The sequence below is a fragment of the Telmatherina bonti genome (genome assembly GCF_933228915.1).
Source record: "Telmatherina bonti genome assembly, chromosome: 21".
Classification (NCBI taxonomy): domain Eukaryota; kingdom Metazoa; phylum Chordata; class Actinopteri; order Atheriniformes; family Telmatherinidae; genus Telmatherina; species Telmatherina bonti.
In genome coordinates this window covers 30612619-30626696 of record NC_136630.1, presented here as the reverse complement: position 1 = coordinate 30626696, position 14078 = coordinate 30612619, and the positions used below count along the sequence as shown (strand labels likewise).

The window sequence follows — 14078 nt, the reverse complement described above, 5'->3', positions numbered from 1 at the left end:
CAGGACTCGCTGGCGTTGGACCAGTTCTGATCTGGTCCAGGACTCGCTGGCGTTGGACCAGTTGGACCAGTTCTGATCTGGTCCAGGACTCGCTGGCGTTGGACCAGTTCTGATCACCTGCAGACAGCTGCTTATAAAGGAGTGCGTGCTGGGAAACTGGTGTGTGCTGGGAAACTGGTGTGTGCTGGGAAACTGGTGTGTGCTGGGAAACTGGTGTATACTGGGAAACTGGTGTGTGCTGGGAAACTGGTGTGTGCTGGGAAACTGGTGTATACTGGGAAACTGGTGTGTGCTGGGAAACTGGTGTATACTGGGAAACTGGTGTATGCTGGGAAACTGGTGTATACTGGGAAACTGGTGTGTGCTGGGAAACTGGTGTGTGCTGGGAAACTGGTGTATACTGGGAAACTGGTGTGTGCTGGGAAACTGGTGTATACTGGGAAACTGGTGTATGCTGGGAAACTGGTGTATACTGGGAAACTGGTGTATACTGGGAAACTGGTGTGTGCTGGGAAACTGGTGTATACTGGGAAACTGGTGTATGCTGGGAAACTGGTGTATACTGGGAAACTGGTGTATACTGGGAAACTGGTGTGTGCTGGGAAACTGGTGTATACTGGGAAACTGGTGTGTGCTGGGAAACTGGTGTATACTGGGAAACTGGTGTGTGCTGGGAAACTGGTGTATACTGGGAAACTGGTGTGTGCTGGGAAACTGGTGTATACTGGGAAACTGGTGTATACTGGGAAACTGGTGTGTGCTGGGAAACTGGTGTATACTGGGAAACTGGTGTATACTGGGAAACTGGTGTGTGCTGGGAAACTGGTGTATACTGGGAAACTGGTGTATACTGGGAAACTGGTGTGTGCTGGGAAACTGGTGTATACTGGGAAACTGGTGTGTGCTGGGAAACTGGTGTGTGCTGGGAAACTGGTGTGTGCTGGGTAACTGGTGTATACTGGGAAACTGGTGTGTGCTGGGAAACTGGTGTATACTGGGAAACTGGTGTATACTGGGAAACTGGTGTGTGCTGGGAAACTGGTGTATACTGGGAAACTGGTGTATACTGGGAAACTGGTGTGTGCTGGGAAACTGGTGTGTGCTGGGAAACTGGTGTATACTGGGAAACTGGTGTGTGCTGGGAAACTGGTGTATACTGGGAAACTGGTGTGTGCTGGGAAACTGGTGTATACTGGGAAACTGGTGTGTGCTGGGAAACTGGTGTATACTGGGAAACTGGTGTATACTGGGAAACTGGTGTGTGCTGGGAAACTGGTGTATACTGGGAAACTGGTGTATACTGGGAAACTGGTGTGTGCTGGGAAACTGGTGTATACTGGGAAACTGGTGTGTGCTGGGAAACTGGTGTGTGCTGGGAAACTGGTGTATACTGGGAAACTGGTGTATACTGGGAAACTGGTGTGTGCTGGGAAACTGGTGTGTGCTGGGAAACTGGTGTATACTGGGAAACTGGTGTGTGCTGGGAAACTGGTGTATACTGGGAAACTGGTGTATACTGGGAAACTGGTGTGTGCTGGGAAACTGGTGTATACTGGGAAACTGGTGTATACTGGGAAACTGGTGTGTGCTGGGAAACTGGTGTATACTGGGAAACTGGTGTATACTGGGAAACTGGTGTGTGCTGGGAAACTGGTGTATACTGGGAAACTGGTGTGTGCTGGGAAACTGGTGTATACTGGGAAACTGGTGTGTGCTGGGAAACTGGTGTATACTGGGAAACTGGTGTATACTGGGAAACTGGTGTGTGCTGGGAAACTGGTGTATACTGGGAAACTGGTGTATACTGGGAAACTGGTGTGTGCTGGGAAACTGGTGTATACTGGGAAACTGGTGTATACTGGGAAACTGGTGTGTGCTGGGAAACTGGTGTATACTGGGAAACTGGTGTATACTGGGAAACTGGTGTGTGCTGGGAAACTGGTGTATACTGGGAAACTGGTGTATACTGGGAAACTGGTGTGTGCTGGGAAACTGGTGTATACTGGGAAACTGGTGTATACTGGGAAACTGGTGTGTGCTGGGAAACTGGTGTATACTGGGAAACTGGTGTATACTGGGAAACTGGTGTGTGCTGGGAAACTGGTGTATACTGGGAAACTGGTGTATACTGGGAAACTGGTGTGTGCTGGGAAACTGGTGTGTGCTGGGAAACTGGTGTATACTGGGAAACTGGTGTATACTGGGAAACTGGTGTATACTGGGAAACTGGTGTGTGCTGGGAAACTGGTGTATACTGGGAAACTGGTGTATACTGGGAAACTGGTGTGTGCTGGGAAACTGGTGTGTGCTGGGAAACTGGTGTATACTGGGAAACTGGTGTGTGCTGGGAAACTGGTGTATACTGGGAAACTGGTGTATACTGGGAAACTGGTGTATACTGGGAAACTGGTGTGTGCTGGGAAACTGGTGTATACTGGGAAACTGGTGTGTGCTGGGAAACTGGTGTATACTGGGAAACTGGTGTATACTGGGAAACTGGTGTGTGCTGGGAAACTGGTGTATACTGGGAAACTGGTGTATACTGGGAAACTGGTGTATACTGGGAAACTGGTGTGTGCTGGGAAACTGGTGTGTGCTGGGAAACTGGTGTATACTGGGAAACTGGTGTGTGCTGGGAAACTGGTGTATACTGGGAAACTGGTGTGTGCTGGGAAACTGGTGTATACTGGGAAACTGGTGTATACTGGGAAACTGGTGTGTGCTGGGAAACTGGTGTATACTGGGAAACTGGTGTGTGCTGGGAAACTGGTGTGTGCTGGGAAACTGGTGTATACTGGGAAACTGGTGTGTGCTGGGAAACTGGTGTATACTGGGAAACTGGTGTGTGCTGGGAAACTGGTGTATACTGGGAAACTGGTGTGTGCTGGGAAACTGGTGTATACTGGGAAACTGGTGTATACTGGGAAACTGGTGTGTGCTGGGAAACTGGTGTATACTGGGAAACTGGTGTGTGCTGGGAAACTGGTGTATACTGGGAAACTGGTGCGTGCTGGGAAACTGGTGTATACTGGGAAACTGGTGTATACTGGGAAACTGGTGTGTGCTGGGAAACTGGTGTATACTGGGAAACTGGTGTGTGCTGGGAAACTGGTGTATACTGGGAAACTGGTGTATACTGGGAAACTGGTGTGTGCTGGGAAACTGGTGTATACTGGGAAACTGGTGTATACTGGGAAACTGGTGTGTGCTGGGAAACTGGTGTGTGCTGGGAAACTGGTGTATACTGGGAAACTGGTGTGTGCTGGGAAACTGGTGTATACTGGGAAACTGGTGTGTGCTGGGAAACTGGTGTATACTGGGAAACTGGTGTATACTGGGAAACTAGTGTGTGCTGGGAAACTGGTGTATACTGGGAAACTGGTGTATACTGGGAAACTGGTGTATACTGGGAAACTGGTGCGTGCTGGGAAACTGGTGTATACTGGGAAACTGGTGTGTGCTGGGAAACTGGTGCGTGCTGGGAAACTGGTGCGTGCTGGGAAACTGGTGTATACTGGGAAACTGGTGTGTGCTGGGAAACTGGTGTATACTGGGAAACTGGTGTATACTGGGAAACTGGTGCGTGCTGGGAAACTGGTGTATACTGGGAAACTGGTGTATACTGGGAAACTGGTGCGTGCTGGGAAACTGGTGTATACTGGGAAACTGGTGTGTGCTGGGAAACTGGTGTATACTGGGAAACTGGTGTGTGCTGGGAAACTGGTGTATACTGGGAAACTGGTGCGTGCTGGGAAACTGGTGTATACTGGGAAACTGGTGTGTGCTGGGAAACTGGTGTATACTGGGAAACTGGTGTGTGCTGGGAAACTGGTGTATACTGGGAAACTGGTGTGTGCTGTGAAACTGGTGTATACTGGGAAACTGGTGTATACTGGGAAACTGGTGTGTGCTGTGAAACTGGTGTATACTGGGAAACTGGTGTGTGCTGGGAAACTGGTGTATACTGGGAAACTGGTGCGTGCTGGGAAACTGGTGTATACTGGGAAACTGGTGTGTGCTGGGAAACTGGTGTGTACTGGGAAACTGGTGTATACTGGGAAACTGGTGTATACTGGGAAACTGGTGTGTGCTGGGAAACTGGTGTATACTGGGAAACTGGTGTGTGCTGGGAAACTGGTGTGTGCTGGGAAACTGGTGTGTGCTGGGAAACTGGTGTATACTGGGAAACTGGTGTGTGCTGGGAAACTGGTGTATACTGGGAAACTGGTGCGTGCTGGGTAACTGGTGTATACTGGGACACTGGTGTGTGCTGGGAAACTGGTGTGTGCTGGGAAACTGGTGTATACTGGGAAACTGGTGTGTGCTGGGAAACTGGTGTATACTGGGAAACTGGTGTGTGCTGGGAAACTGGTGTATACTGGGAAACTGGTGTGTGCTGGGAAACTGGTGTATACTGGGAAACTGGTGTGTGCTGGGAAACTGGTGTATACTGGGAAACTGGTGTGTGCTGGGAAACTGGTGTGTGCTGGGAAACTGGTGTATACTGGGAAACTGGTGTGTGCTGGGAAACTGGTGTATACTGGGAAACTGGTGCGTGCTGGGTAACTGGTGTATACTGGGAAACTGGTGTGTGCTGGGAAACTGGTGTGTGCTGGGAAACTGGTGTATACTGGGAAACTGGTGTGTGCTGGGAAACTGGTGTGTGCTGGGAAACTGGTGCGTGCTGGGAAACTGGTGTATGCTGGGAAACTGGTGTGTGCTGGGAAACTGGTGTATACTGGGAAACTGGTGCGTGCTGGGAAACTGGTGTGTGCTGGGAAACTGGTGTATACTGGGAAACTGGTGTGTGCTGGGAAACTGGTGTGTGCTGGGAAACTGGTGTATACTGGGAAACTGGTGTGTGCTGGGAAACTGGTGTGTGCTGGGAAACTGGTGCGTGCTGGGAAACTGGTGCGTGCTGGGAAACTGGTGTATACTGGGAAACTGGTGTATACTGGGAAACTGGTGTGTGCTGGGAAACTGGTGTGTGCTGGGAAACTGGTGTATACTGGGAAACTGGTGTATACTGGGAAACTGGTGTGTGCTGGGAAACTGGTGTATACTGGGAAACTGGTGTATACTGGGAAACTGGTGTGTGCTGGGAAACTGGTGTATACTGGGAAACTGGTGTATACTGGGAAACTGGTGTATACTGGGAAACTGGTGCGTGCTGGGAAACTGGTGTATACTGGGAAACTGGTGTGTGCTGGGAAACTGGTGTATACTGGGAAACTGGTGTGTGCTGGGAAACTGGTGTATACTGGGAAACTGGTGCGTGCTGGGAAACTGGTGTATACTGGGAAACTGGTGTGTGCTGGGAAACTGGTGTGTGCTGGGAAACTGGTGTATACTGGGAAACTGGTGTATACTGGGAAACTAGTGTGTGCTGGGAAACTGGTGTATACTGGGAAACTGGTGTATACTGGGAAACTGGTGTATACTGGGAAACTGGTGCGTGCTGGGAAACTGGTGTATACTGGGAAACTGGTGTGTGCTGGGAAACTGGTGCGTGCTGGGAAACTGGTGCGTGCTGGGAAACTGGTGTATACTGGGAAACTGGTGTGTGCTGGGAAACTGGTGCGTGCTGGGAAACTGGTGTATACTGGGAAACTGGTGTATACTGGGAAACTGGTGCGTGCTGGGAAACTGGTGCGTGCTGGGAAACTGGTGTGTGCTGGGAAACTGGTGTATACTGGGAAACTGGTGTGTGCTGGGAAACTGGTGTATACTGGGAAACTGGTGCGTGCTGGGAAACTGGTGTATACTGGGAAACTGGTGTGTGCTGGGAAACTGGTGTATACTGGGAAACTGGTGTATACTGGGAAACTGGTGTGTGCTGGGAAACTGGTGCGTGCTGGGAAACTGGTGTATACTGGGAAACTGGTGTATGCTGGGAAACTGGTGTGTGCTGGGAAACTGATGTATACTGGGAAACTGGTGTATACTGGGAAACTGGTGTGTGCTGGGAAACTGGTGCGTGCTGGGAAACTGGTGTATACTGGGAAACTGGTGTATGCTGGGAAACTGGTGTGTGCTGGGAAACTGATGTATACTGGGAAACTGGTGTATACTGGGAAACTGGTGTATACTGGGAAACTGGTGTGTGCTGGGAAACTGGTGCGTGCTGGGAAACTGGTGTATACTGGGAAACTGGTGTATGCTGGGAAACTGGTGTATACTGGGAAACTGGTGTATACTGGGAAACTGGTGTGTGCTGGGAAACTGGTGCGTGCTGGGAAACTGGTGTATACTGGAAAACTGGTGTATGCTGGGAAACTGGTGTATACTGGGAAACTGGTGTGTGCTGGGAAACTGGTGTATACTGGGAAACTGGTGCGTGCTGGGAAACTGGTGTATACTGGGAAACTGGTGTGTGCTGGGAAACTGGTGTATACTGGGAAACTGGTGTGTGCTGGGAAACTGGTGTGTGCTGGGAAACTGGTGTGTGCTGGGAAACTGGTGTATACTGGGAAACTGGTGTATACTGGGAAACTGGTGTGTGCTGGGAAACTGGTGTATACTGGGAAACTGGTGTATACTGGGAAACTGGTGTGTGCTGGGAAACTGGTGTATACTGGGAAACTGGTGTATACTGGGAAACTGGTGTATACTGGGAAACTGGTGCGTGCTGGGAAACTGGTGTATACTGGGAAACTGGTGTGTGCTGGGAAACTGGTGTATACTGGGAAACTGGTGTGTGCTGGGAAACTGGTGTATACTGGGAAACTGGTGCGTGCTGGGAAACTGGTGTATACTGGGAAACTGGTGTGTGCTGGGAAACTGGTGTGTGCTGGGAAACTGGTGTATACTGGGAAACTGGTGTATACTGGGAAACTAGTGTGTGCTGGGAAACTGGTGTATACTGGGAAACTGGTGTATACTGGGAAACTGGTGTATACTGGGAAACTGGTGCGTGCTGGGAAACTGGTGTATACTGGGAAACTGGTGTGTGCTGGGAAACTGGTGCGTGCTGGGAAACTGGTGCGTGCTGGGAAACTGGTGTATACTGGGAAACTGGTGTGTGCTGGGAAACTGGTGCGTGCTGGGAAACTGGTGTATACTGGGAAACTGGTGTATACTGGGAAACTGGTGCGTGCTGGGAAACTGGTGCGTGCTGGGAAACTGGTGTGTGCTGGGAAACTGGTGTATACTGGGAAACTGGTGTGTGCTGGGAAACTGGTGTATACTGGGAAACTGGTGCGTGCTGGGAAACTGGTGTATACTGGGAAACTGGTGTGTGCTGGGAAACTGGTGTATACTGGGAAACTGGTGTATACTGGGAAACTGGTGTGTGCTGGGAAACTGGTGCGTGCTGGGAAACTGGTGTATACTGGGAAACTGGTGTATGCTGGGAAACTGGTGTGTGCTGGGAAACTGATGTATACTGGGAAACTGGTGTATACTGGGAAACTGGTGTGTGCTGGGAAACTGGTGCGTGCTGGGAAACTGGTGTATACTGGGAAACTGGTGTATGCTGGGAAACTGGTGTGTGCTGGGAAACTGATGTATACTGGGAAACTGGTGTATACTGGGAAACTGGTGTATACTGGGAAACTGGTGCGTGCTGGGAAACTGGTGTATACTGGGAAACTGGTGTATGCTGGGAAACTGGTGTATACTGGGAAACTGGTGTATACTGGGAAACTGGTGTGTGCTGGGAAACTGGTGCGTGCTGGGAAACTGGTGTATACTGGAAAACTGGTGTATGCTGGGAAACTGGTGTATACTGGGAAACTGGTGTGTGCTGGGAAACTGGTGTATACTGGGAAACTGGTGCGTGCTGGGAAACTGGTGTATACTGGGAAACTGGTGTGTGCTGGGAAACTGGTGTATACTGGGAAACTGGTGTGTGCTGGGAAACTGGTGTGTGCTGGGAAACTGGTGCGTGCTGGGAAACTGGTGTATACTGGGAAACTGGTGTATACTGGGAAACTGGTGCGTGCTGGGAAACTGGTGCGTGCTGGGAAACTGGTGTATACTGGGAAACTGGTGTATACTGGGAAACTGGTGTGTGCTGGGAAACTGGTGCGTGCTGGGAAACTGGTGTATACTGGGAAACTGGTGTGTGCTGGGAAACTGGTGCGTGCTGGGAAACTGGTGCGTGCTGGGAAACTGGTGTATACTGGGAAACTGGTGTGTGCTGGGAAACTGGTGCGTGCTGGGAAACTGGTGTATACTGGGAAACTGGTGTATACTGGGAAACTGGTGTGTGCTGGGAAACTGGTGTATACTGGGAAACTGGTGCGTGCTGGGAAACTGGTGTATACTGGGAAACTGGTGTGTGCTGGGAAACTGGTGTATACTGGGAAACTGGTGTGTGCTGGGAAACTGGTGCGTGCTGGGAAACTGGTGTATACTGGGAAACTGGTGTATGCTGGGAAACTGGTGTGTGCTGGGAAACTGGTGTATACTGGGAAACTGGTGTATACTGGGAAACTGGTGTGTGCTGGGAAACTGGTGCGTGCTGGGAAACTGGTGTATACTGGGAAACTGGTGTATGCTGGGAAACTGGTGTATACTGGGAAACTGGTGTGTGCTGGGAAACTGGTGTATACTGGGAAACTGGTGCGTGCTGGGAAACTGGTGTATACTGGGAAACTGGTGTGTGCTGGGAAACTGGTGTATACTGGGAAACTGGTGTGTGCTGGGAAACTGGTGCGTGCTGGGAAACTGGTGCGTGCTGGGAAACTGGTGTATACTGGGAAACTGGTGTATACTGGGAAACTGGTGTATACTGGGAAACTGGTGCGTGCTGGGAAACTGGTGTATACTGGGAAACTGGTGCGTGCTGGGAAACTGGTGCGTGCTGGGAAACTGGTGTATACTGGGAAACTGGTGTGTGCTGGGAAACTGGTGCGTGCTCGGAAACTGGTGTATACTGGGACACTGGTGTGTGCTGGGAATCTGGTGCGTGCTGGGAAACTGGTGTATACTGGGAAACTGGTGCGTGCTGGGAAACTGGTGTGTGCTGGGAAACTGGTGTGTGCTGGGAAACTGGTGCGTGCTGGGAAACTGGTGCGTGCTGGGAAACTGGTGTATACTGGGAAACTGGTGTGTGCTGGGAAACTGGTGTGTGCTGGGAAACTGGTGTATACTGGGAAACTGGTGCGTGCTGGGAAACTGGTGTGTGCTGGGAAACTGGTGTGTGCTGGGAAACTGGTGTATACTGGGAAACTGGTGCGTGCTGGGAAACTGGTGTATACTGGGAAACTGGTGTGTGCTGGGAAACTGGTGTATACTGGGAAACTGGTGCGTGCTGGGAAACTGGTGTATACTGGGAAACTGGTGTATACTGGGAAACTGGTGCGTGCTGGGAAACTGGTGCATGCTGGGAAACTGGTGTGTGCTGGGAAACTGGTGTATACTGGGAAACTGGTGCGTGCTGGGAAACTGGTGTATACTGGGAAACTGGTGCGTGCTGGGAAACTGGTGCGTGCTGGGAAACTGGTGCGTGCTGGGAAACTGGTGCGTGCTGGGAAACTGGTGCGTGCTGGGAAACTGGTGTATACTGGGAAACTGGTGCGTGCTGGGAAACTGGTGCATGCTGGGAAACTGGTGTATACTGGGAAACTGGTGCGTGCTGGGAAACTGGTGCATGCTGGGAAACTGGTGCGGCCGTCAGGAGGACCTGAAAGAAGACGTCTGGCTGCCATGATCCAACTTCTCTCCGAACCTTCCAGCTGGACTCGGCGTGTTCCCCATAAGCCTGTCCAGAGAGAAGAACATGAAAACTAGTCCAGTCCAGACTCGGGTTCTGATCAGGCAGAAGATGATGAGGATGAAGGTGTGACAATCTGTAACAGTATGGAAACCCGCCTGGTGGAACCCCGCTTCCGGTACTGCGGGGAAAATCTTCCTTCCTCAGGATGTAAGGATGCATAAAACAACAGGAATGATGCTGATGTCATCATGTCCGGCCAATCAGGCGGCAGAATGAGTTGCAACAGGATCCAGAGCAAGAAAAGGAGAAAACCAGATCTGCTCGGAGGAGCAGGTGGAAAAAACCCACCCAGTCATCTTCCTCTCAGCAGGAGGGCCAAGATGTTGCTGTTGACCAATCAGAGGTGCTTTTGCAGAGCTCCTCCCAGTGAGGAGGAGCTCTGCAAAACCGCCAGCCGGTTTTTCTGGGGTTTTATCCCCACTTGCCAAAACCAGTATAAGTCCCTGTACATACTAAGCTGGCACAGCCCGCTCCGTGGATCCGCTCCGGTTTTTCTCTTTAGCCACAGGCTCACACACACACACACACACACACCGAAGCAACGCTACAAGCACACACACACAGACACGGTGGTGTTTACAGCGCTGTGTTAACAGAACAATGTGGCCACTTTAATGGTGGAGCTGGCGAGAGGAGAGAGAGACTCAGCATGCCAGCTGTGTAGCAGCAGAGGAAGTTAGCTCTGAGAAGCTGCCTGTAGAGCAGCCAAGGTTTGCATACAAGCTACAGCAACAAACACCGCTGTTTGTAGGAAGATTTTTGTCTGTTTCACCGCTGCTGGGTGAAGTGAAGGGAGTTGACCCTGAAGCTAGCTGCAGCTTCTCCTCCTCTCAGCCTCCGCAGGAGGAAAGTTTATCAGCTGTTTCTGTTTTCAGACAGCAGCAGAGCTGCAGGGTTACTAAGCCGTTACAGAAATGTTGCACTTCAGGAACAAAATGACCAGACAGAAAGATAACTGAGGTATTTTTAAAAGCTGAATGCTCCTATTGGTGTTTAGTTCACCTGGTAAAGCAGCTGTGTATTCTAGACAGGTGTAAGGTTTAGTTTCCACGTCTCCCTGATCCACTTTCTCATCTACTGCTGCACAGTAAAGGACAGTAGAGCCCACACGTCTCGGCTGGATGAGGACTAGCTGAATGTGTTTCATCAGTGATTTAAGTCTTGGTCATGTATGAAGAGAAACAACACGAAGAACCAGACGAGCCAAACAGACTTTGTCACATCTACAGAAGACGGAAAAAGGAACATCGTCGTGATCGATTTGGCATCAGTTCCCAGACATCAGTAACTTCACTTACCTCGGACTCAGGGTCGGACTGGTCTCAGGCTGGGCTCGGACTGGGCTCGGACTGGGCTCAGACTGGGCTCGGACTGGGCTCGGACTAGGCTCGGACTAGGCTCGGACTGGTCTCGGACTGGTCTCGGACTGGTCTCGGACTGGGCTCGGACTGGTCTCAGACTGGTCTCAGACTGGGCTCGGACTGGGCTCAGACTGGGCTCGGACTGGGCTCGGACTAGGCTCGGACTAGGCTCGGACTGGTCTCGGACTGGTCTCGGACTGGTCTCGGACTGGGCTCGGACTGGTCTCAGACTGGTCTCGGACTGGGCTCGGACTGGTCTCGGACTGGGCTCGGACTGGTCTCAGACTGGGCTCGGACTGGTCTCGGACTGGGCTCGGACTGGTCTCAGGCTGGGCTCGGACTGGGCTCAGACTGGGCTCGGACTGGGCTCGGACTAGGCTCGGACTAGGCTCGGACTGGACTCAGACTGGTCTCGGACTGGACTCAGACTGGTCTCGGACTGGGCTCGGACTAGGCTCGGACTAGGCTCGGACTGGACTCAGACTGGTCTCGGACTGGTCTCGGACTGGGCTCGGACTAGGCTCGGACTAGGCTCGGACTGGACTCAGACTGGGCTCGGACTGGGCTCGGACTAGGCTCGGACTAGGCTCGGACTGGACTCAGACTGGGCTCGGACTGGTCTCGGACTGGACTCAGACTGGGCTCGGACTGGGCTCGGACTAGGCTCGGACTAGGCTCGGACTGGACTCAGACTGGTCTCGGACTGGTCTCGGACTGGGCTCGGACTGGGCTCGGACTGGTCTCAGACTGGTCTCAGACTGGGCTCGGACTGGGCTCGGACTGGTCTCAGACTGGGCTCGGACTGGTCTCGGACTGGGCTCGGACTGGTCTCAGGCTGGGCTCGGACTGGGCTCGGACTGGTCTCGGACTGGGCTCGGACTGGTCTCAGACTGGGCTCGGACTGGTCTCAGACTGGGCTCGGACTGGGCTCGGACTGGGCTCGGACTGGTCTCGGACTGGTCTCAGACTAGGCTCGGACTGGTCTCGGACTGGTCTCAGACTGGGCTCGGACTGGTCTCGGACTGGTCTCGGACTGGTCTCGGACTGGTCTCGGACTAGGCTCGGACTGGTCTCGGACTGGTCTCAGACTGGGCTCGGACTGGTCTCGGACTGGTCTCGGACTGGGCTCGGACTGGTCTCGGACTGGTCTCGGACTGGGCTCGGACTGGGCTCGGACTGGTCTCGGACTGGGCTCTGACTGGTCTCAGACTGGTCTCAGACTGGGCTCGGACTGGGCTCGGACTGGTCTCAGACTGGGCTCAGACTGGGCTAGGACTGGTCTCAGACTGGTCTCAGACTGGGCTCGGACTGGTCTCAGACTGGGCTAGGACTGGTCTCAGACTGGGCTCTGACTGGTCTCAGACTGGGCTAGGACTGGTCTCAGGCTGGGCTCGGACTGGGCTCGGACTGGGCTCGGACTGGTCTCAGACTGGGCTCGGACTGGGCTCGGACTGGTCTCAGACTGGGCTCGGACTGGTCTCAGACTGGGCTCGGACTGGTCTCAGACTGGTCTCAGACTGGTCTCAGGCTGGGCTCGGACTGGGCTCGGACTGGGCTCGGACTAGGCTCGGACTGGGCTCGGACTGGTCTCGGACTGGGCTCGGACTGGTCTCGGACTGGGCTCGGACTGGGCTCGGACTAGGCTCGGACTGGGCTAGGACTGGTCTCAGGCTGGTCTCAGGCTGGTCTCGGACTGGGCTCGGACTGGGCTCGGACTGGGCTCGGACTGGGCTCGGACTGGTCTCGGACCGGGCTCGGACTGGTCTCGGACCGGTCTCGGACCGGTCTCGGACCGGGCTCGGACTGGTCTCGGACCGGGCTCGGACTGGTCTCAGACCGGGCTCGGACTGGGCTCGGACTGGTCTCAGACCGGGCTCGGACCGGTCTCGGACTGGGCTCGGACTGGGCTCGGACTGGGCTCGGACTGGTCTCGGACCGGGCTCGGACTGGGCTCGGACTGGGCTCGGACTGGGCTCGGACTAGGCTCGGACTGGGCTCGGACTGGGCTAGGACTGGTCTCAGGCTGGTCTCAGACCGGGCTCGGACTGGGCTCGGACTGGGCTCGGACTGGGCTCGGACTGGGCTCGGACTGGTCTCAGACCGGGCTCGGACTGGTCTCGGACCGGTCTCGGACCGGTCTCGGACCGGGCTCGGACCGGTCTCGGACCGGGCTCGGACCGGTCTCGGACCGGGCTCGGACTGGGCTCGGACCGGTCTCGGACTGGGCTCGGACTGGGCTCGGACTGGGCTCGGACTGATCTCGGACCGGTCTCGGACCGGGCTCGGACTGGGCCCAGGTTCGGCTCGGCCTGAGATTCAGACTGGGGCTCGGGGTGTACCTCTGACTCTGACTCGGACTAGAATATTGCGAAACATGTGACATGGCCTTCTCAGGCAGTGGATCTGAATCCAGAGATCTGGTTGAGGTTTCGGCTCCTTGCCGCCAGACTCTTCCTCCATGTCCGGACCGACGTCTGTCCTCCCACTGACTCCCCCGTCTTCTCCATCCCTCAGTCAGCATCATGGAGGTGGAGTGCGTACGAGAAGGCTGCCAGTCGGAGACTCTGCGCCGCATGACTGGCTCGGTGCCTGAGAATCGGTGCTTAACAGTGGTCTTCAAAGGGTCCCGTAAGAGCCTGGATCTCCTCTGTCAGAGCCAGGAGGAGGCCAAGCACTGGGTCCGAGGCATCCGGACCCTGCAGGAGAGGGTGGACAACATGACCCACAAGGAGAAACTTGACCAATATCCTTTACCTGCTGGGTGGAAGCACCCCGACCCCCACAGCACCGCCGGGGGGTGTCGCTTTGTCTTATACTGTTATATAACACATCCATTCCTGCATCATACTGGTACCAGTCCAGCTGTGGTTTTTCACTATGGTACACTGGAGCTGTTCTCAGTCCCAGTAGACACCAGCAGTCAACGTGTTGAAGCCCGACTGGAAGAACTGGGCAGAAACTTTTCTCTTCTCCAGTTCTTCCTCTGACCTTTAAAC

At 53.6% G+C, this 14078-nt stretch overlaps 1 protein-coding gene across 1 annotated transcript in view; it reads left to right on the top strand.

Moving 5' to 3' along the window:
* Nucleotides 1-14078, top strand: part of LOC306771485 (1-phosphatidylinositol 4,5-bisphosphate phosphodiesterase delta-3-A-like) — a gene marked incomplete at its 3' end in the record, with an annotated part of 34151 nt that overhangs the window by 5563 nt on the left and 14510 nt on the right. The window contains exon 4 of the mRNA XM_079260651.1: nt 13597-13843. Within this exon, the coding sequence (XP_079116777.1) occupies nt 13597-13843 (247 nt within the window). The remainder of the gene's footprint in view (nt 1-13596; nt 13844-14078) is intronic.